This window comes from Apaloderma vittatum, unplaced genomic scaffold, assembly GCF_000703405.1.
Source record: "Apaloderma vittatum isolate BGI_N311 unplaced genomic scaffold, ASM70340v1 scaffold3121, whole genome shotgun sequence".
Lineage (NCBI taxonomy): Eukaryota > Metazoa > Chordata > Aves > Trogoniformes > Trogonidae > Apaloderma > Apaloderma vittatum.
The window spans coordinates 4179-27264 of record NW_009698333.1 but is presented as its reverse complement, the minus strand read 5'-3'; the positions used below and the strand labels follow the sequence as shown (position 1 = coordinate 27264).

At 38.8% G+C, this 23086-nt stretch overlaps 1 protein-coding gene across 3 annotated transcripts in view; it reads left to right on the top strand.

The window, feature by feature from the left end:
* PLCB4 (phospholipase C, beta 4) overlaps positions 1-22520 on the top strand; it is a 90050-nt gene extending 67530 nt beyond the window's left edge. For 2 of the 3 annotated variants that reach the window (XM_009877962.1, XM_009877961.1), the window contains 7 exons: positions 480-595; positions 5009-5084; positions 10561-10736; positions 15423-15524; positions 17212-17269; positions 17629-17715; positions 22432-22500. In XM_009877962.1, coding sequence (XP_009876264.1) covers positions 480-595; positions 5009-5084; positions 10561-10736; positions 15423-15524; positions 17212-17269; positions 17629-17715; positions 22432-22500 — 684 coding nt within the window. Of the gene's footprint in view, positions 1-479; positions 596-5008; positions 5085-10560; positions 10737-15422; positions 15525-17211; positions 17270-17628; positions 17716-19839; positions 19877-22431 lie in introns of all 3 variants that reach the window. The other variant, XM_009877960.1, reaches the window with a different exon arrangement.
* The last annotated feature ends 566 nt before the right edge of the window (positions 22521-23086 follow it).

Below are 23086 nucleotides of genomic sequence, written 5' to 3'. Positions count from 1 at the left end.
TTCAGCATGTCTGTTGTTGATGATTTGATTTTAGCATTTGGGCTTGGAGCTATTTAATTTGCAGTGGCCAAGGGGCTAGCACTGTATTCTGTGTGAGATACGCAGAGGAAACAGGGACTGTGTTGAATTTTGTTCCGCTCTGTGTTCAGAAACTTTGATATGATCTGAGCTTGTAAATCTGATTTTTTATGTTGCACTCAGATGGACGTTTATTTGAAAAGATGAAGTTTTTTCCCATCTTTCTTTTGTTTTAAGGTATAGCATATTTTTAAGGTCCACTACAGATTCTAATTTTTCAAACAAAAAAGAAATGTTTTAGCACTTGTGGTGGAATACCTGGAACTTTTAAAACCAGATAGCTTAACCAGATCTAATTCCATTGTCAAAGTTATCTGTTCGTACACTGATATTTTTACACTGTAAGAAAACGAAACATTAAAAATCCAGCAACCTAATTGTAAGGTCCTACTGTTTTCCAGGAGCACAGCGCTATGCAGAAGTTGCACTGCACACAAATTGACAAAATAGTGGCACAATATGATAAAGAAAAGGTATCATACGAGAAACTGTTAGAGAAGGCAATCAAGAAGAAGGGGTAAGATATTATTTTAATTTTTTTTTTTTAGACTTCAAATACATTTTACGCTTTTGTGGTCTGGAATAAAGTATTCATAAAAACATCATTCGGATGAATGAATTGCAGCTTCAGTCAGCATCCGCTGTGAAACTGAGTATGAGCTGCTTGAAGGCTCTAGCAATGGGCAGTAAATCTTGTACTCACTTCGCCTTTCTCTGGTCTTCTACTATCAGAGTTTTAAAAGTAAAAGTGAAGGAGTTGCTTCAAATTTCTGTTTGTGTGATTTGAGCTGGTCTCATTGCATTCCTGAGGGAATGTCGCTGTTACATTCTGTGAGAGCAGACCAAGGTCCTCAGTAGCTCTAATGACTGGAAAGCAGCAATGATTTGATTTGGGGGAAAAAGCTGGCTTCTAAATCCTGAACATTTTAGAATAATAGTTTTGCTGTGCTATGAAGTTGAAATTTCATATTGACAAAAATACCCCTTCAGATCTTCAGCCAGGGTAAATCAATATTACTCCTTTGACTTGAGTGAAGCTGTTCTGGTTTGCACTAGTCAATGGCCTGGAACATTATTTGTGTGAATCTCTTAGCTGTCCCAGAAAGGTCCTTGGAAGATACTGCTGACTTCCTTAAAATGTCCGTCTGGTATTACGTAGCAGGACCTGGTGTTGCCTTATGCTATAATACTGTGAGCAAAAGCAGGAATTACTGTTGTCCTGTATCAAGCTAAGCTAATAGTTAGCTTTAATTTCATGTTGTTGTCATCTGGCAACAACAATTGGCAACCATCTCACTCACTGAATATTGAACATAGATGCCTCTTTGCCGAGGATTCTTCCAAAAATACTTTTTGTTTTCTGGAATGGCAGTGGCTTTTGAGTGTGCATGTTATAAACTTGGAGCAGAACAGAAATAGAGATGTCAGAAGTAAGCAAGGTAAGGAGAGTTCTCCTCACTAAATGATTAAAAGCTCACAAACTCTTTAAAAAGCTCACATTGGGTTTCTTTGTCTGAGAAAGGAGAACTGCAAGCACCTGAATACTAATAATCCAAGTAGTTCCTTCCAGAAAATAACTGCCACTCTGAACAGAGAGGGAAAAACCACAGGACTGATTGATTTACTGTGGCTTTGATTCAATTTCTATTTAATATAACATAGCAAAAGGTTATTGATATAGCTGGATTTATAATTACAGTCAAGGTATTTACTGCAGTGGCAGTGAACTAAGCCCTGGACATTGCAACATAATTATCATGGGGGGAGAAAGACTTCCCTATGCTCTGATATTTAGACTCGTATCACAAGAGTCATTAATCAGTATTCCTGTTGGGCTGAAAAGAAGCCAGTGCCTCTGCCTGTCTAGGCAAAACAGCAAATGAAGAAAGTTAAAGGTGATGATGGCAGTCTCTGTGCAGTAAATGACAGAAAGCGCTGGGTAACAACGCTTTCCAGAGTAACCCCAAATGGGACAAGTACAAAAGTAGTTGATAATTTGGTTGTCAGTTGGAGATCACTTCGCTGACTACTTGCAGTATTATTTCTTAATTTTGTAATGCTTCTTTCATGGATGCCAAAGCCTTTATGATATTTTTTAATTATCATAAGGAGTTAAAATTAAAAACAAAGAGTTAGAAGTGACTACTCCAGAGCAGATGCAGTACACAGGCAAACAGTGTTCCTTACCATGACTCCATACTTTCCATGGACTCCAGAGCTCTCAGTCATCTGCTGGATCTTCAGTGTTACAAGACTTGGTATTGAATAAACAGCCGAATCCAATTCAGTATCAGCACAGACTTTCTGTGAAAACATTTTTTAATTCTTTATAGAAGTGTTTTAAGGGGTTTCTTCAGGGCCATGTGTACATAGCCCTGAAAGCCCATTCAGCAAGGTCCTTAAGCACACACTTCCGTTTGCCCCAACTTTGCTGTATATTTAAGCACACATGTAAAACTGAATGCGTTGGTTGAGACTTAAACACTTTATTGAACTGAAATGACCTGATGAATAAGCGGTCCTGGGTTTACTAGGTATAGGACATGCTTCATGTCCTTGGCTGTCATTTTGGAACTTTTAAAAGCAATCTAAGTTGTAAAAGCACATGTAGAATGTATTCTCAAGGCATTTGTATTGAAATTGTCAGATTTCCCTGTCAGGTGAAATTGTCGAGTTTCACTGAAAAAGAGACTTTTTGATAGGTGTATAGAATACATTCTCCTCTGACTTTTTTTGTGCAGTTTTTCGTGGTCCATTTCTGCCACGTGGTCTGACAAATGTCGACTGGATATTATTCAGCAAAGTAGAATTTTTTAATCACATGTGAATTCACTGACAGATGGACAGGATTTTGCTCCCTGTGCTATTTCTGTTGTACACTTCAGATGTTTACAAATCTCAGAGAGGCTTATGGGGATATATGTAGGCTCGTGTTCCCACTCTGAAGTGGAGTTGAGGGCACATAAAGATCCTTCTGATCTATCAGGACTGTTCAGAAATTCAAGCCTGTGTGTGTGTGTGTGTGAGCATGGACATGTGACATTGGGTTGGGCTGTCCTGGGTATTTTTTCCCAACTGTGATGTGATGGTTTAACCATGGACTACGCCGCTGCAGTTAAGGACAATTCTCGTTATGTCCATCCTGCTTGTACGTTGTCTTGAGATATAATGAAAGCTTCATTTCCAGAGAAGGGATCAGCTGGTAGGTTTGATGTCCGAGATTCTGAGAAGCGGAGTGGTTGAACCAGTTAGACTAATCTGGGATAAAATAGATTTGATTCACCTAAGCAGCAGTCTCCTAGTGTATGACAAATGATATGTGAATTATAGCCAGACTCTGATTGCAGCTACCCACAGGCATTATCAAAGACACTTTCTTTCCAGGTGGGTTTTTGTGTTTTGTTGGTTTTTTTTTTCATGTAGAGTTTTTCAGAACCTGTCTCTATATTACTTCCAAGGTGTCAGATGAATATTAGAAACCTCTAGCAAAATTTCCTTGCTATGTCTAGAAAATAAATGCCTAGTCTCTCTGGTGGCCCTTGGGAACACAAGGCACATCACACTACTATTTTCAGTAAGGGTTTTCCTGTTACCGTTTGATGATAAAATTTTTTCCTAATTTGCACAAGTTTTGTAGTACTTTGATATTAAAATAGGATTTAAACTTGTTAAGTGTTCTAGGGCAAATATGGATTCATGTTACTGCAGTCAAGCAAATAACCATTCTTCTTAGCGCCAGCTTCAGAAGATGAGATGAATGTGGCTCCATCCACTCAGTGGAGTTACACCCCTTTACATCACTGAATCATCCAACACAGCAACTTACAGTGATGTTAAAACAGACTCCTCTCTATATATTGTATTGTTCCAGACAAAAAAAAAAAGCAGAGACTTCTAATCTGTGAGTTTGTGTTCTATTGTAAAAACCCTTCACTGCAAAAAAGGGAACAAGATTGGTAAAGATGGAGCTTATCAGCCTTCAAAAGTATATTGACTTTGCTGAGACAGTAATTGAAATTACTTTTGTAGCTGCAGTGAAATAGTTTTTCTGTACATCCATCCCACCCAGAGTGTGGCCCAAGTGATTTGGCTTAGTGAAGGAGATTCCGTAGGCGAGAGGTCGAAGTCATCCATGTCCTAGTGCACGGGAACATCAGGAAAGCTTCAGCACAGACCCTCTGCGGGCGTTTTACCAGCCTGTTACTAAGAATCATGCACTCCTGCACCAAACAAACTTTGCAACTTGTATTTAACCCCGTTAACTTCACTGGAACCCAAAGACTGTGGTGTATTCAGCTTATTGCAGGAGGGAGTGCTGTTTCCAAGACTGGATGCTTTCCAAGTCGTTAAAGGTATCTGATGGCTTGAATTCATCCAGATGAGTTGAGACCCCCTTCTTCGCAACCTGGTCACTTCTGTTTTCTCACAGAGGGGCACTTAGACTTTTTATAGGCATTCAGATTTAGTATGCTCAGATTGCCCTGTGAGGTTAGCTGTTCGAATGATTTCTTTTTTCTCTGCCTCAAACAACAAAAACAACAAGAAAGTAACAAAAATTACTTTTGAAATGGAGGATAAAATCATGGTAAGGCAATGAATATCCCTGTAAGTTTTCAGGCAGAAACTGGTTTCTCTTGGCAAGGTATTGTAAGCCTGGAAAAGGAACCAAGTACCATAAACGGAGATGCTTGACACATCCTCATCAACAGAATAATTGCTGGGCCAATCTAGGATTAGTCACGTGGTGTTTGAATTGAATGATCATTAATCCAACAATATTTTGTAAGTTGTGAATAAACTGCCAGAAGAAATAATTTCATTCCAATATGCTGCAGCACTTCAACTTTGATTAACATTTTAATTAGTAAGAGCTGACTGAATGGGGAGATGTTTAACTTGTGGCACACATTTGCAATTTTGCTTTTTTTAGAGGAAGTAATTGTCTTGAACTGAAGAAAGAAACGGAAATTAAAATTCAGACTCTAACATCAGATCACAAATCTAAGGTAAGCAAACAGCCAATTTTAACACATGCAACATCTGAAAAAGAGATTTTGAGACCCAAGTGGTAGTTAATTTTCTTGGAAGCATATGAATGATTTTCAGCAATAATAACATGTTGAAAAGAATGGGAGTAATTGAGTGTCTAAAAGTGTTTCTTAAAAAAAATTAAGTCAACATCAATTTCCTGCCCTTTTGAAATTTTTGAAAAAAGTGCCATATTCATACCTCATAAAACAAAACTAGTCATTTGTATCCATTCTAGCTAAACAAAGAGAATATGTGCTATATGAAAGTTGGATGCTGAATACTTTCCCAAAATATATACATAAAGAAGTTTCTTTTTCTTTCTCCCTCACTGTCGCCATGGACAACACTCTAGTCTGTCTCTTGTGGAAGAAGATGCCCAAGTTGTTCTTGAACCAAGTGTCTTCCTAGGTCCATTTTTCTTCCCCATTGCTTAGTTGCATTGTTTTCTCCAAGATGCTGGAGAATAAAAGTGCACTAAGACTCAATCTCAGTTCACTTGAAAAAGCTTTTTTCAAACTGTGATTCATGGCTCACATAGAGTTGTTTCAAGCTGCTTCCTCTATATTTCTATACCACCAACTTCATATTTCCTTTGAAAGTTTTATCTACTTGTTGACATGCTTCTGAGTTTCTGAAAGCTATCCAAAATAGAGAGTGGGAGGTACATTAGAAGGCACATCCATGTACAAAAGGATCAGGAAGGACAGAGTACAGGAGACTGACCACAGTTAGTAAAAGCTGAAACCTATGAAAACAATCAGACAAGTATAGAAAATATGAACAAAAGCAGGCACATCTTGGAGACTAGAAGAAGATAATTTTCATCTTCTTCTCCTAATTTTATTCTTTGATTTTATTATTTCAAGTGGAGAAAATCATTTTCTAAAGATAGTTTATTTCTTATTGCTGCCTGCTCCACTGAAATTGTAGGAAGACCCAGAGGAATAAAACCGAGTGTACTCTCTCATCTCCCTGTCTCCTTCCCCTGTGAAAAGTCCAGAATGATTTCCATAATAAAAGTAAATTTGTTGACAACTTTAAAAAAAGATAGTTAATTCATTTCATAGTGAAATAAACTCCCTGAGGAGCAGTAGCTCCCTATCATCCAGACATAAGCTCCAAAACTCATTTCAAGTTACTCCATGTAGAAAATTCTGTGCTGTGATCTCTGCTTCTTACCTGTGTCATTCACAGTCTGGAGTTAAGAGGTGTGATTTGTACAGAAGGGACATCTGAGCGTTTATTAATCTTCCAAATCCAATAAATGTGACTCATGGTTTCCATTTCCACAAATGTATGCAGTTTTTGAACAGTGTTACTTTTAAAATCCCGATTTCAAACTGGGTCCTTTCCATCGAATCCATACCAGGAAAAAAAGATTGATTTTTGTTCACTCCCATGTCAGGTTTTAGGATGACATTTTAAAGGAGACTTAAATCTAAGCTCCTTTGAAATGCCAAGCCTGTCTGTGTTGAGTAATTCCTGAAGAACTCCTCTGCAAGGCATCTCCTCGGCAAAACCACTCCTCTGTGGTTTTCTTTAGGTCAGTGATTTTCAATGTCTTACTCACAGTGGTTCCATCAAAATTGTCCAGATTCTGTACCCATTTTAGTATTCCCACAGACTTCTTTTGTTTCAATTACTGTGTGGGGGCCCTTGAATTTTTCCTGGAGATCCTTCAGAGGTTTGCAAGCAACACATTGGAAAACAGTGCTCAAGACCATAGGGAAATTAACTTTTATCCTAGATGAAGGTAGATGCAATTAAATTAGATTAAATTCTGAGATGCCAAATGCGTTACACTGATATAGTGGGAGTTTGATTAATTAACAGTTGTTCAGTATTTCTCAGCATTTGGCCCACTAATTTTGATATGAAATGGTACCATAATTCAGCTTTAATTACTGCTCACATCCTCCAGTGTAGCTATGTGTTGCGATGTGCATGTACTTCTTTTGCACCGAAGTCTTCCTGTCATGAGGAAACATCCAGCACAAGTTTGGCATAAAATATTTAAATTAGATCTGAATGTCCCAATATGTATTTCACACACAATTAAGCTAGGAGATGCAAATTACCCCTCTGCATTAGAAAACTAGGTTCCAATATCAAGCAGACAGAGGACAAAAAGAAAAAAAGATTACTTCAAAGATTATTCCTGCTTGAACTTAGTGACTAAACAAACATCTTGCATATATGCTATGCAAAAGAAAGTTCCTTATCGAGATTTTAATTAGTCTCTTAGGCCCTGTGTTGGAACAGATGAAAGGATAGGATTGCACACACAGTCGGTAGAACAGGAAAGAGAGAAGTTAGCTAATGGTTAGTTTTTTATTCTTTTGGATAAGCAACACTACCTTAATAGTAGAAAGTAGGACAAGAGTACAAGCCAATGCAAATGAATACTCCTTTTAACTGTGAGACTAATAAATTGGAGAAAAGCAGGGATGTACGCTCAATTTGCTACATCTGAACTTTGAAGTGTATCACAGATCTGCAGCAAAATTGGGTGTTAGATGATTTAATGGTTGTGAGTTCTAAGGTCATCGGAATCCAAGTCAAATTGGGTATTTCGAGTCTTGTAACTCGTGTTTGACAAATTCCTTACATCCTTCTCATCAGGTTGTGTCTTGCTCTACCTGACATTAGACTTCTAGCTTGAGGGATATTTAAGAAAAGAAATCTCTTTCTTTCCCAGTCCTAGAGAAAAACTCGTTTTATGAGGAGCTATACCTGCTTCTTAGCCTGCATGTTGATTTTGGAATCAGTAGCACATCACTAGCACATCTGTCCATAAACACAAGCAGGTGTTTTACGATTCTTACTTGCTCTCTTCTCAGATTAAATACTTAAGCCACTGCCAAGCTTAAGTCTCCTTGCCGGTTTCTTCTTTGGGAGCCAATGATCCTTATGGGCCCCTTCCAACTCGAGTTAGTCTGATTTTTTCGTAGTTTCTGATTTTTTGGTAGTTTCTTTGCAGTTAAGTCACAAAATAAGTGCTTTCACCATGGCTTCCACTATTAATACATTTATTTGTTTCACTCTTTTTTATTAAGTCATAATTCTTTTTTTATGCCAAAATTATTTTGCATTTCCTCGACAGCATAAGGAGGCTTGGAATAAAAGCAGACTCTTGTTTTCTGGAACATGTACCTATCCTTTTAGGGCAATGTAAAACGCTCAGTGTGACAGGGAATCAGATCTCATCTGGTAACATCCCCTGCACTTTGTGATACTTCACATTAGCCTGAAACCTCGTCCCGAGTGGCAGACTGTCTGGAAGAGTCACACAGCAGCAAGCGGTGGAGGAGAATACTTGGCCAGCGCTGTCACAGTTCTCGATGTTTGAGACGGGCAGAGCCCAGTGAGAGCGCTCTCTGCAGGAAGGGGATTTGAGTCACAGATCTGTGTAAGGAACCATGTGCTGGCTCCTGTGCCAAGCTGTGTGCCACACAGTGGGATTTGCTGCTGACTCTGCCTGCTTGCTGGTCACATAATAGCACTTGTCTTTTTTAAATATTAATACTTTCGAACATGGTGACAATAGCAGTTTTCTGAGTATGTGGTCCCTCTTCTACTGTGGTCCTAATTACAGCCGGTTAGTCAGGACTTTGGATCTACCTATGCCTTTTTTTTCTCTCCAAATCGTGGATGGAGCTGGCTCCATCTGGAAACTCTGCATTGAAAATAAATAAATAAGCAATGGGTTTTTCCAAGAACTTCAGGCATCACTTACTTTCAGTTCCCCTGAAGTCTGCTCTGAGTCTCCTTTGAGGGTTGATAAGGCAAATGAGATCACTACTGAGAAGAGATTCATGCAGCCTAACTGGAGTGTCTAGTTGCTTGAGGCATCTCCAGACAGTGTTTAGATGTTTCCTAATTTGAAACTGCCCACCTTTTCGCATCAGTAGTACAAGGAGTTTGGACTAAAATTGGTCCTAGCTTAAGTGCCTCAGGTAGGTGCCAGAGGTGAGCTGGAGTGTCAGCACCTCAACCTTTTAAAAAACTCCGTCTGTAAGTAAGTATCTTTTCCTTACCAGTATCCAAGAATTTGTTTTGACCCGTTTTAAAACTGAATTATGGTAGTTTTCTGGCTTAGAAGGCAGTATTGCCTTCTGAATATCTTATTAAAGATACTACTCCCACTAACTGCTCCACATCCTTCAATGTATTTGTCATTTCACAGTTGATAGGCTCTGGCTTAGTAGTACACTTACCCACACGCACGAAAATAAGCATGGCTCGTTTTGCTGGAGGTACACTCACTCTTAAGCACCCTGAGGAATTAGACCATTACTAGTCACGCTAATCTCTTGCTTCAGAATTGTTTTGTTGGGTTTTTTGACAGCTGCAGAAAATTCCAGGTAGCTGCTTCTGCCTCCAATCCTATGTATTTTGAGATGGGACCACTATTTAACTATTGATTAATGTAAGCCTAGCCTTCAGGTGATGGTAGTCACCCTGAGCTGTTACAAAAATTACTCTTTTTTTCATCAGGAAACATTTATTACACAATGTGAGCTTTCTGTAGGAGGGCCTGCAGAGGAGCATCTCCAGGCAAGAATGGAGACTGGCGCTGTTGAGGTCCTTTCTTCCTTCAGCATCATCAGTGTTTGCAGGAGAGTCTGTTCCACATTATGCAGAGCCCACACCTAAAATATTGGCATCAATCTCTTACTGTCTGAGCAGTGTGGTGGCAATTTTTGAGTTGAAGAGTAAGGTTTAGCTTTCATAAATGACGAGCCAGGTGCTACTATTTACCACGGTAGCAGTTGAAATGACTACCTGAAAATAGGTTTATTGTGAGGCATATTTTATATACCATATTGTTTCCTGGAAACGTTCCAGAACTTTATTCTCATTATTCTTGTGAGTCTTTGGAGATAAGTAAGAGGTGAATACTTGTCAGATTCCCTGCTGACTTAATGAATATAAAACAAAGATATGTAGCCCATCTTCAGGTTGTATTAAATACAGAATTTCTCTGTAAACCGGCTGTATTTGTCTCCACAAAATCAAAGCCTGTATTTAAGCCCTCAGAGAAATCCCACTCACTAGGATTTTTTCATTGTTAATTACAAAACTTTAATTCTTTTTTTTTTCTTGGCAAACAAAAATGTGAAACCATTTTATTATGAGCCCAGTGTTAGAGAAAGTTTTAAAATAGCAGTAGTACAGTCAAGAGCATAAATGCAGCCAGTTTATTCAGGGCCCTTAAGAGAGTCCTAATAGTAGGGCTTGATTTACGGTTGGTTTTGTAATACATGGTAGTGTCCTTGGTGGCTTTGTTACTCTGTGAAGCACCTGCATTTGTGGAACTTCATTTTTCACTATTTAGCTGCATTTTTTATAATCTTTATGACTGTCTTTACATCACCTTCAGCAACGGTAACAGTTGATCTCCTAGCCTATCTGAGAACCTCTAGCAAAGCTGCTCTTACTTCTCTACAGGTCAAAGAGATTGTGGCACAGCACACTAAAGAGTGGTCTGAGATGATCAATACTCACAGTGCCGAAGAGCAGGAAATCCGCGATTTGCACTTGAACCAACAGTGTGAACTACTGAAGAAACTGCTGATTAATGCTCATGAACAACAGACCCAGCAGCTAAAATTTTCACATGACAGGTGGGTGGTGCAGTGCTACCTGATGACGAGGGCTTGGTTCGTGTCTGCTTTGTGTATTGTTTTCGTTTGTGTTGATAGCTCTGCCCTGGAGTCAAAGATTCTGGGCTGTATGCATGGTAAAAGTAAAAAAAAACCCATCACACTGTTTTAGATGGTTTAGATGAATGCCGGAGTGGTCTTCCTACCTGGTTTAGGTTATTTGAACTTCATTAAAGGCAGCGGATGCGATGAAGCGGTGGTAGTGTCCATCAGCTGTGGGTACACTTAGACTTTACCCAGGAACTTCAATTCCAAGGCTGGAAACTGAAAAATATCAAATAGGGAAATACCCTTTGGAGTTGCTAGCAGTTGCAGATGGATGTGTTTATACTATTGGTGATTATAAGAAAGATCATATCATGGCCTAAGCTGGAAGGGACCTTAGAGATCATTTTAATCCAGCCTCCCTGCTGCCAGGGACGCCACCTCTCGACTCGATCAGGCAACACATGGGGACTGAACAGGAATCGAACCCACGACCTTAGCGTTGTTAGCGCTACACTCTACTGACTGGGCTAACCGGCCCCCTGATCCATGAAAAGTAAGAACATAAAACCAATGGGTAGCAGGATAAGCTACATTAGACTGATGCATTGTCTTCATACGATACCCCGTCATTATCACTGGGAATGCAGAAGATACTGCATGACACTACTGTCTTTTGCTTTTGTAGTTAGCCATCCTGCCCATTTGAAAGTAAATCATGTTAAATACACATCATACACAGTGTTAAAAAATAGAGTAAGTAGAGGAGTATTTTCTTAGTGCTCAGATCTATTATGCAAAGCAGCCTAGAAGCACATGAATTCAAAATGTGTGTGCACATACATACGTATATATTCATGCTTATTTTTCGTATATGATTGTCTTCAGCATCTTTCACATAAAAAGCATGGGGGAAAAGGAATAAATAAATCACATTTGAAGAAGGAATTGAAAATATTTTTTAAATTCCTGAGTGAAAAAACAGCTTATCTTTCCATCAGAGAGAACACACGCTGGGACCTGCAAGCTTTCCACCCAACAGAGAATTGGCCCAGCAAACGGCTTTTATGTTAATCTCTCTGTTAACCCATCTACTCAAGCTGTCCTGTGATACATACTCAGCCAAAAATGAAGTAAAAAAATTGTTAAATTATAATGCAAATGCATCATTCAAAAGATTGCAGTGAGAGGAAGGGGTGTTGTCCTTGGTACTGTATCTCTAAATCATACCTGGTTGTATCAGCCCAGAGAAAGTGCATCATGTTTTTTGGACTCTTGTTTTCTCTCCTATTTGAAATTCTCTAAAATGCTTAGAAGATAATATACTAATATATATCCTGTGAAAGTAATATTCTGTTTTCTTTCTAATACATATTTCCTTACTCTCTTAACTTCGCTAAAGGCTGTCACTGTAGGAAGCTATTACATCTACACTAGGGCAAAGTTTAATTTTTTGTAAAGCTTTTTTTCTTATAGTTTTTGTCTTTGTGCTTAGAAGTTCTGTATCTCTACATTGTTTAATCAGCTCTGTATCATTTCTTGCAAACACTTATTACATTCTTAGTAATGGATCTTGCACTCTTTTTAGAAATCATTTTTGTTCAGTCCATGTATTGTTCTATTTTCAGAGCTACTGTGAACCAGATCTGAGTATCTACATCCTGAGAAATACTGAGAACTGTTTCTCAGCTGTCCCAAGAGTAACAGCCTTCAAAATTCTTTCTGCTTTCTTCATTGCAATTTAGTGTGTTCCTGCTAATTTGGGAATTTGTGTGTAACCCCTAAAGGTGCAGACAGGGGACTGGCTTGTTTAAAACAAATTTAAGACTGTGTCTGAATCTATGGATATTTCAGAAGAATTTGGAATGTGAAATACTGAAATGTGAATAATAATGCCCCAAAGAGATTTTACACTTACTTGTTTTTATAGAATATATTGTGCGTAGGAAGATGTAGGCATTCATCTGTGTAGGTGTAAGTAATAGCCAAGAGACAACTCGGGTAACCGTAGGGAAAAAAGGATCTATCTGGGAGCAACAGAGGAGGTAGACCGTGCTCTCAGCATGCTGTTCTCTTTGCTTCCCTCTCTCGGAGCTCAGGTAATGAGTTAGCCATCACAGCAGAGGACACAAGGCTGGTAGGAAAGATCAGTAATCTAAAATGATGTAGTTATCTGCTGTAGGGTAGATACTTGCCCTCCATGTGCGGTACAAAAAGCAATTATGGTTTGTGCTTTGAGCTCATTTAAAAACAAAGCAGAAGACAGCAGATACTACTGAAAATCGGAAGCTTATTGAACTCTGGGGGCGCTGTGCCCCCTGCCTCCCCAGGCTGGGTTAGCTTTACTGACTTGGATGTAGTGAGCTTGCAGCATTTCAGAAACTGGGAACGTAATGCTGTTATTTGCAAGCATTATGTACTCCAGATAAAATAGCATGAGAGAAAGAAGAATTATGTGGTGGGTTTGGGGTTTTTTTATAGGAGGAGAGATTTCTAGCCATTCAAACAGTACCAATGACATAAAATAATATGTTAATCCACTTTAATGTCATCTAAATATATGTGTAAATTCCAATTAGACTTGCATGCTTAAAGTATCCCTTCAAAAGACACGTTTATATAAATTTCAGAGTTGCAGTCCATATGATACAGTAGGAAGTCAGCAGTTCTTCACCATCCTGGCTTGTCTACTTCTTCCAGTTAACTCTGGCTACAGGCATCATCACCGCTTGGGAGCAGGGGGTTATTCTTTAACAATGGGGTTCAAGTCCATGCCTGAACCTGAGCGTGGACAGGCAAGCCCCACACCAGGCAGTTGAACAGTGAACTTGACCCTTCAGCTGCAGCCCCATCTTTGAGAAATGCTGGTTTAGAAACAAGGAGCAGTCCCTGACAAGTGCTTCTTGATGGTTTTAAAAAGAAGATAAGACTTTTTGCTTCTTCTTCTAATAATGCCTTTTAGTTCTTGCAAGAGGTGAAACCCCAGCACGCCCGGAAAGAGCCACGAGGAGTGGAACTATATTATAGCTGGCAGAATAGAGAAACAATTATGTATAGATTTGTTGGCTCATTCAGCCACATGCATTGCCAAAACCTCATTTTGAAACCATGAGTGATGCACAGTAGTCCTCTAATCCTCTTAACTTTTTTAACTCTAAAATTATATCTGATGCAAATAGGCTAAATCAATTTGAATACCTACACTTTTTTCATATCCTTGAGCACAGTAATAAAAATAAATTATTTCAGTACTGCTCTTAAGATAGTGTGCTTGAAAATTGCTTCAAATTCCTTATAGAAAATAAAAGCTTTTATCTGGAATCAGGACTGTTGGAACAAAATGTACTCTCAACACAATTTTTTTTAGAATCCACTCTAATTTTTGTTGTGATACCACTGCTTTTAAATCTGCATTCAGGAAAGGTTTCCTCTTCTGAACTCTTGGAGGAAACAAAAAAGCACTGTATTTCTTTAATAAAATTTTTAAATTGTGGAAAATGTAAGTCATTGAACAAAGTTTTGTGGTACTTAATGATTAATGTCTTTTAGAAATGAAAGAAAGCTAGAAAGCATTCGGTGACATTTTCATTAACACTTTGTTCTGTGCCACACCTCTTCTGTGCATACAAAATACTTAAAGTTTTGAGTTAATTAGTGCAGTAATTATTTAGCACTCTACTTAAGATCATGTCCAGAAAAAGAGACTAAGGCACTGCCTTGGCTTGCAACCAGTAGCTTTTAGAAGCTTATGGTCTACTGGGAAATTTACAATCCATTATTTGCTGTCTGATTTCTGCACATAATTCCCGTTTAAATAAGCACTTAGGATCAGGAGCTTGAAGTGCTGGAATGCAAAGCAGACAGAAAGCAAGAGCTGGTCTTCAGGGTCAGCCTTTTGGGAGCTTGGTGAGCTTACCCAGAGTGACAAAAAGCTTTCTGCTTGCTCACAGTTCCTAATTTGTGAAAGTCAGCATCTCCGCTGCTGCTCCCAACAAAGAATCACAATCTCTTTTTCTTTTTAAAACGACAGGATATTTCTTTGCTTGTTTTCTGGTTTTCTATTACGCTGGCTGACACACTGAAGAGGTTTTCTACCTCCTGAGTGAAAACACTCCACTTAAGAAATTATCCCTGGAAAGTGATTGCCACCCTCATGTTAAAGTTTTCTCGTTTCACTGAAAAGGCCACAAGGTTCATGGGGCCAGAGGGACATGGTCCAAACCACAGGGCTCTTTTCAGGCCCAAAGTACAAATCTTAGAAGGAAGTCGATCAGCTCAGACCACAATTTCAGTGCAAGATATATAAATTTTTTAGACAGTTTTAAAAGACAAATTGCATTTTCTAAGTGGCTGATAGCAGCTCATACTCAGACAGCTCTTACATACTAGGGAGTAAAGAGTATTTTATACCCTTTTATAATACTCAAAGTGTAAAAATACTTTGAATGATCTTTCAGATTATATTCTCTGGAACAAATGGAGACCTTTAAATGCTTGCTCAATTTGTGTAAAGTACCCAAAGGAAGGCAATTTTTGTATGATTTGTTCTTCTTCTTTAACGCTTTGAGGACAAAATTAACCACAGTGTAGAGTAATAGCAGGATACCAACCTGCACAGCCGTTTCATCTTCGGTGTTAATGACTTTGTTTGGTTTGGCCTAGGGAAAGCAAGGAAATGCGTGCCAACCAGGCTAAAATATCTATGGAGAACAGCAAAGCCATAAGCCAAGACAAATCTATCAAAAATAAAGCTGAGAGAGAGAGGTAAGTATCACGTCTCCCTTCTTGAGAAGGGAAGAATGCTGTCAAAGGCTGCCAGGTGAGCTCATGGATTAATTCTATTATAGCCATGCTTTTATGTGTAGAAACAATTTCTGATGATTGTGCAGAATATATTTTTATGTGACCATTTTAGGAAAAAATCTTGCTTTTCTTATATTTATCCTTTTAATAAATGTAATGCCCCGATGAGGGAAATAAAAAGGTTCTTGATACTCATCAGCTGTGACTGACTGGTGTAGGTCTGATCACACTATTGAATTTTTAAATCACACCATTCATTTTGAAATTAAATGAAGGCTATACTAAAGAGGGAGTCTGAGGTTTGGTTCTAGTTGGTGTTAGAATAACTGAAGCGAGCAACAGGAGGTGATGCCAGTAAAAGGTTTTCTCTCTCATCTACGGACAACACGAGGGAGAGGTAGAACAGAAGGCAGGAGTGCTACAGCTGGTGATAATGAGCAGGGGGTGATGGAAGGTAGGAGTAAAGAAGCAGGAGACATACTCCACGATAGCACACATGTTGCTTCTCCACTCCTGCAGTTTTCTCACTCGTTATGTACTGGCATTGGAGACCTGGCCAGCACCCAGGCTCAGCAAACCAAGGGCTGTGCTGCACTTGCAGAAGTGGGTTATTCACAGCGTGTTTGGAGATGACAGCCTTAATTGACTTGAGAGTAGAAAGACACTTATCAGTACCAGCTTCTGAGACTTCTCGAGGGATTCTTCTGCATTACAGCTATTAAAAGTTTCTTCTATTTATCCTAAAAGTTTCCAAATAAACAGATAAAAGCAGAGTGTACGTGATGATGTCTCATAAGCCTCCAGGGCTTCCCCTTTCCCTTGCCATCTGGCTCGTTCTTTCCTCTTTTACAATCCCTCCTTGGCACTGGGCTATTTTGGTCCAAAAGCTTGAACTTGTTCCTACTGAACTAAGTCCCTCGAGTGTTCCACACTCCAAGCTCATCAGGAAGATGAGTTGTCAGAGCCCTTGGTAACCGAATGCTTAGTTAATATAAGACCTCCAATAATGACTCCAAGATCTGTTCCCAGATTTGAAAGCCATCAGAATGCAGTTCTGGTTTTCAGGCTTTGTGATTATTCTGATTCAGCTCTTTGAACTATTTTTGGCATATTTCATGACGGAAATCTTAGGAAGAGACACTTTGCGGTTAGGTATTTTGTGTAAATATTAATTGTACGCTTTTTGCTTAAATAACAGCTTTAAGAACCTTATAGCATTGGTAAGCTATAACTTTAACGGGATTATGAGATGATTTTTCCATTAGCACTGTTAAGAGATGTAGCACTTCTTACATACTGAAATAAATGGAGAGCAGAGTGCAATAAAGGATACACAAATGAATAATTTTTTTTTAAGTTCTGTCCATCAGTCAATTAAGGCAAAAAGCAAACTTCATTCACAACAGTCTTGTTCTTTTTTTTTTCTTTTCTTCAAGTCTTCAATCATAATGTCGATGTACTTGGAAACCCTTAAGTGTAAAGGTACATAGAGGATTGTACAATTTGCCATTAGTGCCACGTGGTACAGATAATCAGAAATCAAAATTTACTGTATGAGTTTGTGATTCTCTCTATTGTAGCTCTGGGTTTCTTTCTTTTTTTTTTTTTTTCCAATGAGTCCTCATGGACAATGTTTGCATTTTTTTAGGCGAGTCAGAGAACTGAACAGCAGCAACACAAAAAAGTTCCTGGAAGAAAGAAAAAGGGTAACTATAACCTTAACAAAGTTTCTCGGCACTATTTCTGGATAATGATTTTCATTTATTTGTGCTGAGCATCCAGCTTTAGTAAACAGATGTTTGTCCTTGCTTTGTTCCACAGAGTTTTCATGTAAAGGTTTTTAAAATTTACAAAATTGCTATTCATTGTGTGTTTGCTACTTCTGTATAGTATAATATATATGTTATTATATTAATAGCTTGATGAGGTGATACAATAGTCCTCCTGCAACCTTTTGTGCCATCCAAATAGGGCAAGACAGTGTATATGTGTGCGTGTTTCAAGTAAATTTTTTAGTTGTTAATAATGTGTTACATTCCCCCCTATTATGTTCTCTTGCTTTCAGCTGGCAATGAAGCAATCAAAGGAAATGGATCAGTTGAAAAAAGTTCAACTTGAGCATTTGGAAGTCTTGGAAAAGCAGAACGAGCAGGTATCTTATTTTAAAGGCTTAGAAGAAAAGCAAGCTAGCGAAAACAGTAACAGAATCAGGCTGAGTAGAATGCTTCTGTCTGTGAGTAATTACTGAACTTTTGAAAATAACCTCGTTCATGGTCACTCACCTACTTGGGGAATTAAAATAAAGAGGTGAGGTGACTTAAATAGTAGTGCAGAGCCAGATTTGTTTCAGATAAGCATATGAAAGCTAGACTGTTTAGCCAGTCTGTCCTTTCAGCTGTTCAGCCACATTGTCACTCGTTAGCTAGATGCAACAGTCATAAAAGGCCCAGTACATCCATTTTGGTTACTCCCAAAAAATACCTCAAGCAAATCTGTTTCCTTCATTTTGGAACTTATATTTCTAGTGCTGACTGGAAAACAGAGGTGAAACATGCAGAGGTGTCTCTGAACTCTAAGAGACAGTTAGTTTGCATTGAATTCTAGAGATGTATAATAGCATGGGGAGTTTTATCTGTACTAGTACATCCTTTCCTCATTAAAATACCTTACTATTTTATGCTAGTTTATAAACTCTTTTTTTTTTTTTTTTAATTGAGAAACTACTTGGCAAGGCAAGGGAAATTCTAATTTTACTTCTGGTAGAAGCAACACCATGTTCTGAGCAGTTCCCTTGCTGAAAGGTTGAGGCAGCAGAGCTGTAATAATGGCCAGGACTTGCAGTACTGCACTTACACAGTGGCAAACTGCAAGGGGAATACACCCAGCAGTTCAGAGAGATGAGAGGGAAGGGGTGCATTTAATACCCATTGCTTTCAAGAGTTATATACTTACTTCTCTGTTTATTAAGTGTTCAGAACTTGACCTCTCTGGCAAACATTATAGTCTGAAAGCCATCTTGCAGGGTGGGATGAGAGGGAAGAGTATGTGCAAGTCAAGTCTTGCCACTGTCAGGAGAGAGTCCCAGAGCCCTAAAAGCCACAGCCTGGCTAACATCTAGAGAGGTCATTGTATGTAGGATTGCAGGCAGCTGCTACCACCAAGCCCCAGCCACCACGGCTCTGTCTTCTGATTGCTCCGCCTCCCTTCTGGACAAGCACCAAAATTCCTAGTCTATTCCCGTGCAGGTTTTCTGTAGATGCTGTCTCTGCCATCCAGCATGTCGTTCAGTCTACTCCTGAGCCATATCTGCACGTAATCAAAAGGCGGGGGAGGCAGGCACCCGAGGGAAGCAACTGGGCTGCCGGGGATCTGTAACATCACTGCAGAGAGTGTGACAGAGAATTCCCAGTGATGTGTGCTAGTTGACAAAAAAATGACAGGCTTCATCCAGAAATAGGTGTTCTCATTGGTTTCTTTCCATTGACTTCAGAGGGCTTTGGATACATTTTTTAAAAATATAAGGACAAGAGGGAGTGATTATACTTGTGCTTTTAACCACAGCGTGGTAAACAAGTTAAGTGTAAGGGAGGGAGGTTGCTGGGAACTAAGTGTGAGTCATTAAAGGAGTCACCTCTGTCAGCAATTAGTTAATTCCCTTTCCTGGGATTATGGCTTCCACTGCTGAGGGATGGTAACAGGCTACGTGAGCTTGCTCATACTCCATTGCAGAGATGAAGTCAGTGTAAATCATCAATGACTAAATGAAGTAAAATCATTCACATGCTGGTTACCACTTTTGTGGGGGCATGTGGTGGCCTCTACCACAGGGGCAGTCTGTAACAGCTTTTTAACTCCCCTTTAATTTGTTCTAGCAGAGCACAGATTTTCATACCTGCTGTTTTGACCACTTACTTTTAGCCCCAAAAGTGCACCAGTACAAACCCCCCAGGCTGAGTCTGGTTTTGTTGTTACATACGTTGATGTATGAAAGCTAGTTGGATCAAGATAAAGGTGGTATTTATTTAACAAGAATTTTAAAACATGATTTTTTTTTTCCTGATCAAGCGTGAGACGTTTTTCATACAGATATACAATGTAGAAAAGTAGAATTATGAGCAGAAACAGCCTTCAATACAAACTGTTAGAGATTTAAATTTGTTTTGTTTTATGTATGTTTTTCTTGCATTAATTTTTCAATCTCACTTCAGTTTTCATTCATTTGATTTGCTTCTTATTGTATTACTCAATTTTGACATTATTATTTTTGTACAAACAGCTTTTGAAATCCTGTCATGCAGTGTCTCAAACACAAGGTAGGATGGACGTGTAATAAGCAAATTATTATTTCAGTGTTCTTTCCTTCTAAATTAAATCATTATCATTGGAGCCCTCCTTGTAAATGCAACCATTGGGAAGTGCCATTGACATAGTGAACACAATGTTAATCTTGTTTGCACACAGATATTTCAGCCTGACACAATATTAACAGTATTTTGTGCTTTAGCATCTCAAATTCAGATGCAAATAAACAGTGATGTGCAGAGGAAATATTTGGAGATGAATTTGTATTGTACATTAGCTGTCGTTACTGAAAGATACGTGTGGAGTTCTAATTGGTGTCTGTGAGAAGCATCTATTGATCTAAGGAAACTATTTTAGTGTTACCATACATATGATTAACTGCTAATGCTGATAGTCAGACAAAAGGTATCCACATATATTAGTATGGTAATAAAATAAGTAATTCCATGCTAAGAATAGCAAAATATAGAATAGATAGCTAGAAATAGCTCTTTAGTGTCTAAAGAGAGGCTTCCAGCACTTTAAAATTCACTTCAAAATCCAACACATTACAAGGTATGGCAATTACACTTACCATGTGGCTGTGCGGCTGTGGCTTCCGAAATAATCGTTACTCACAGGAAATCTGTTAACCCCTTTCTTACCACGGGAAATAGTTGCATTAGGCTTTGAACATCCAGTTATACAGTATTGCCTGATTTGAATTGCTTTCTTGAATTGATCTTGCACCATTGAGTCTGACAGCACCCACTTTAACAGCATTTATTTACAGATATATAATGAGGAAAGCCACCTTTCATTAGGCTAGGGAAAAAATATTTTTGTTCTTCTTAGTCTGTCTTAGATCTCACTAGAGAGAAAACATCTTGAAAGTAGAGTCCCTTAGCTACCGCTCACTTCATGAATTCACTGTAGGTTCAACACTGCCTTCTAGAAGGCTCGTCTTCAAGTGTTGTGCTTGTGTGTTCACGTCAGAAGCTGCAGACTAGCAAAAAACAGCATCATGGTCCTATGCTAATGTGTTCTTTGAAGCCAGGTTCTCTCTAAAATAATTCCGCACGCCACACGTTGGCATGTCGAATATTTATAGGACAGTCGTTAAGTCACAAGCCTAAAACGTGAAATGCATGAGTCACTAAGAAACAATGGCAGAGTTTTGTTTTATCTGGAATTTCATTTCACATACACAGGCAAAATCCAGCCAACATTTCAGAAGAGGTTGTACATATTGATTTATTTATTATGTTTCCATATTTTCATGTTAAAATTATTTCTTCATTAATTTCAAGCTTTTAACTCATTTAAATGGAGAGCGTCGATTAATTTTTAATCATATTTATGACAGTTCTTTTGCTATTATCATAATTACTTTTTTCCCCCCAAGATGACAATGATGATTATGAAAGTGCAGGGCTATATTTCTCAAGAAGGCATGTATGTCACATCTGCACGAGCTTACATTTACCTTGCAAAATGAATAGCTGCGCGTCTCATTCCTTTAGATTTACATCTGCCCATTTTCGCATATGCAAGTAGGTGTTTGCACATCCAGAATAGGTGACTCGTTAAGTAGGACCTTGTATAGCAAAGTTCCCTGTCTAGGCACCATTTACCACTTTTTGGGGAACATAGTTCCCGTAAATCAAGGCTAAGTAACAATTCTTCCCCATGGCACAGACACAGAGCAGTTACACCAAAGAAAATAGTAGCTTGGTTTGCCTCTTCCTAAACCTGTCCTAATCCTCCAGAGCTTGCTTGTAAAGACTGACGGGTTAACCTGCCCTTTGGGTCAACTTAGTCAGAGTTCTCTGGATTATGGATTTAAATAACTTCCCACATTGAGAGCCTTCAGAGAGAGAGAATGAAGGGATGCTGACTCCCAGTTCCTTTAAACTGCAGAATTTCAAACCGAAGCACAACTTCCAGTGTGTAACTGAGCCACAGGAGGAGTAAGTGTGCGTGTGTGTGAGAGAGACAGAGAGAGAAAAGGAGGGAGAGGAAGGGAATTAAAAAAGCACTCTCTAGGCAGGGGATTCCCAGGCCAGTTACCATTTAAATACAGTGTTTTAACTCTGCTTGCAAAGCCTGAGGCATGCAGAGTGTATAGCGAGATCTGGCATTCATTCATGGCTGTATTTTGCACAATGCATTTGGATACAGTTCCAGGTGGATTCAGTGTGTGTCATCCCACGGAGCATGTAGCAGCAGTCTAATCCTGAGGTGAAAACCACCACATCTGGAATCTTAAGGATCTCCAGGCCAGATGGAGATTATTTTTAAAAATACATTATTTTAAAAACTATTAGTTAAAATATCTTGCCTGCTGTGAGGACAATGCTACACTGAGGGATCAGAAGTATTTCCCAAGGATTTGTAGACATAAGAATATCATCTGATTTTGAAAACAGAATGACACAGGGGAGGGTGGGTGTAAACATAGTGTTATTACCTATATCTTCAGTATGTTTTGCCTGTTATTTCACTCAGACACTATCATATAAAACATGTGCTTCATTTTGAACAAAAGGTCTAATGTAATGCTTCATGCCGTTATTTTGGATTGTAGGCAAAGGAGATGCAGCAGATGGTGAAGCTGGAAGCAGAGATGGATCGCAGGCCAGCAACAGTGGTCTAAAGCCTCAACAAGCAAATTGAAGTTGGAGAACAGAGCATCCTTAAAATGATAGCAAAATTAAAAATAATATTGCTGAGGTTGAAAAGTGGGCACTTTTTTTCTTTTTTGTTTGTTTGTTTGTTTTTGGGGCAGGGGTTTGGTTTGTGTTTTTTTTATTTTAATATATAAAGTGTAGCTGTGGACCACCAAGTCTTATTTCCTTTTTAACACTGGGCACTGAATTTCCTTTGTTGAGAAAAACACTACTCAGAAAATGAAGAGAGTTTTTAAACCCAGTCCTCTATTCCTTTCTGTATCTCAACAGGCAGCTTGCCTGCATCAGAATTACATAATCAGAGCCTTGAAACACAACAGATATTTTTAACATCATCTCAAATGGCAACAAAACTGTGGTCATGTTCTTTACCATTTGTGTTCTCATGTGTGATATATTGTGTAGAAACCCCATGCTGCCAGATCCCAAGAAGCAACAGCTTGTCAGATGCTCGGCACCTCATGTCATCGAGCCCACTGAACTGGATCTTCTGCTAAGTCACCGTAATAATCAGTATAGTAAGGAGTTGAGTTTGAGCAATTTTAAATTGTA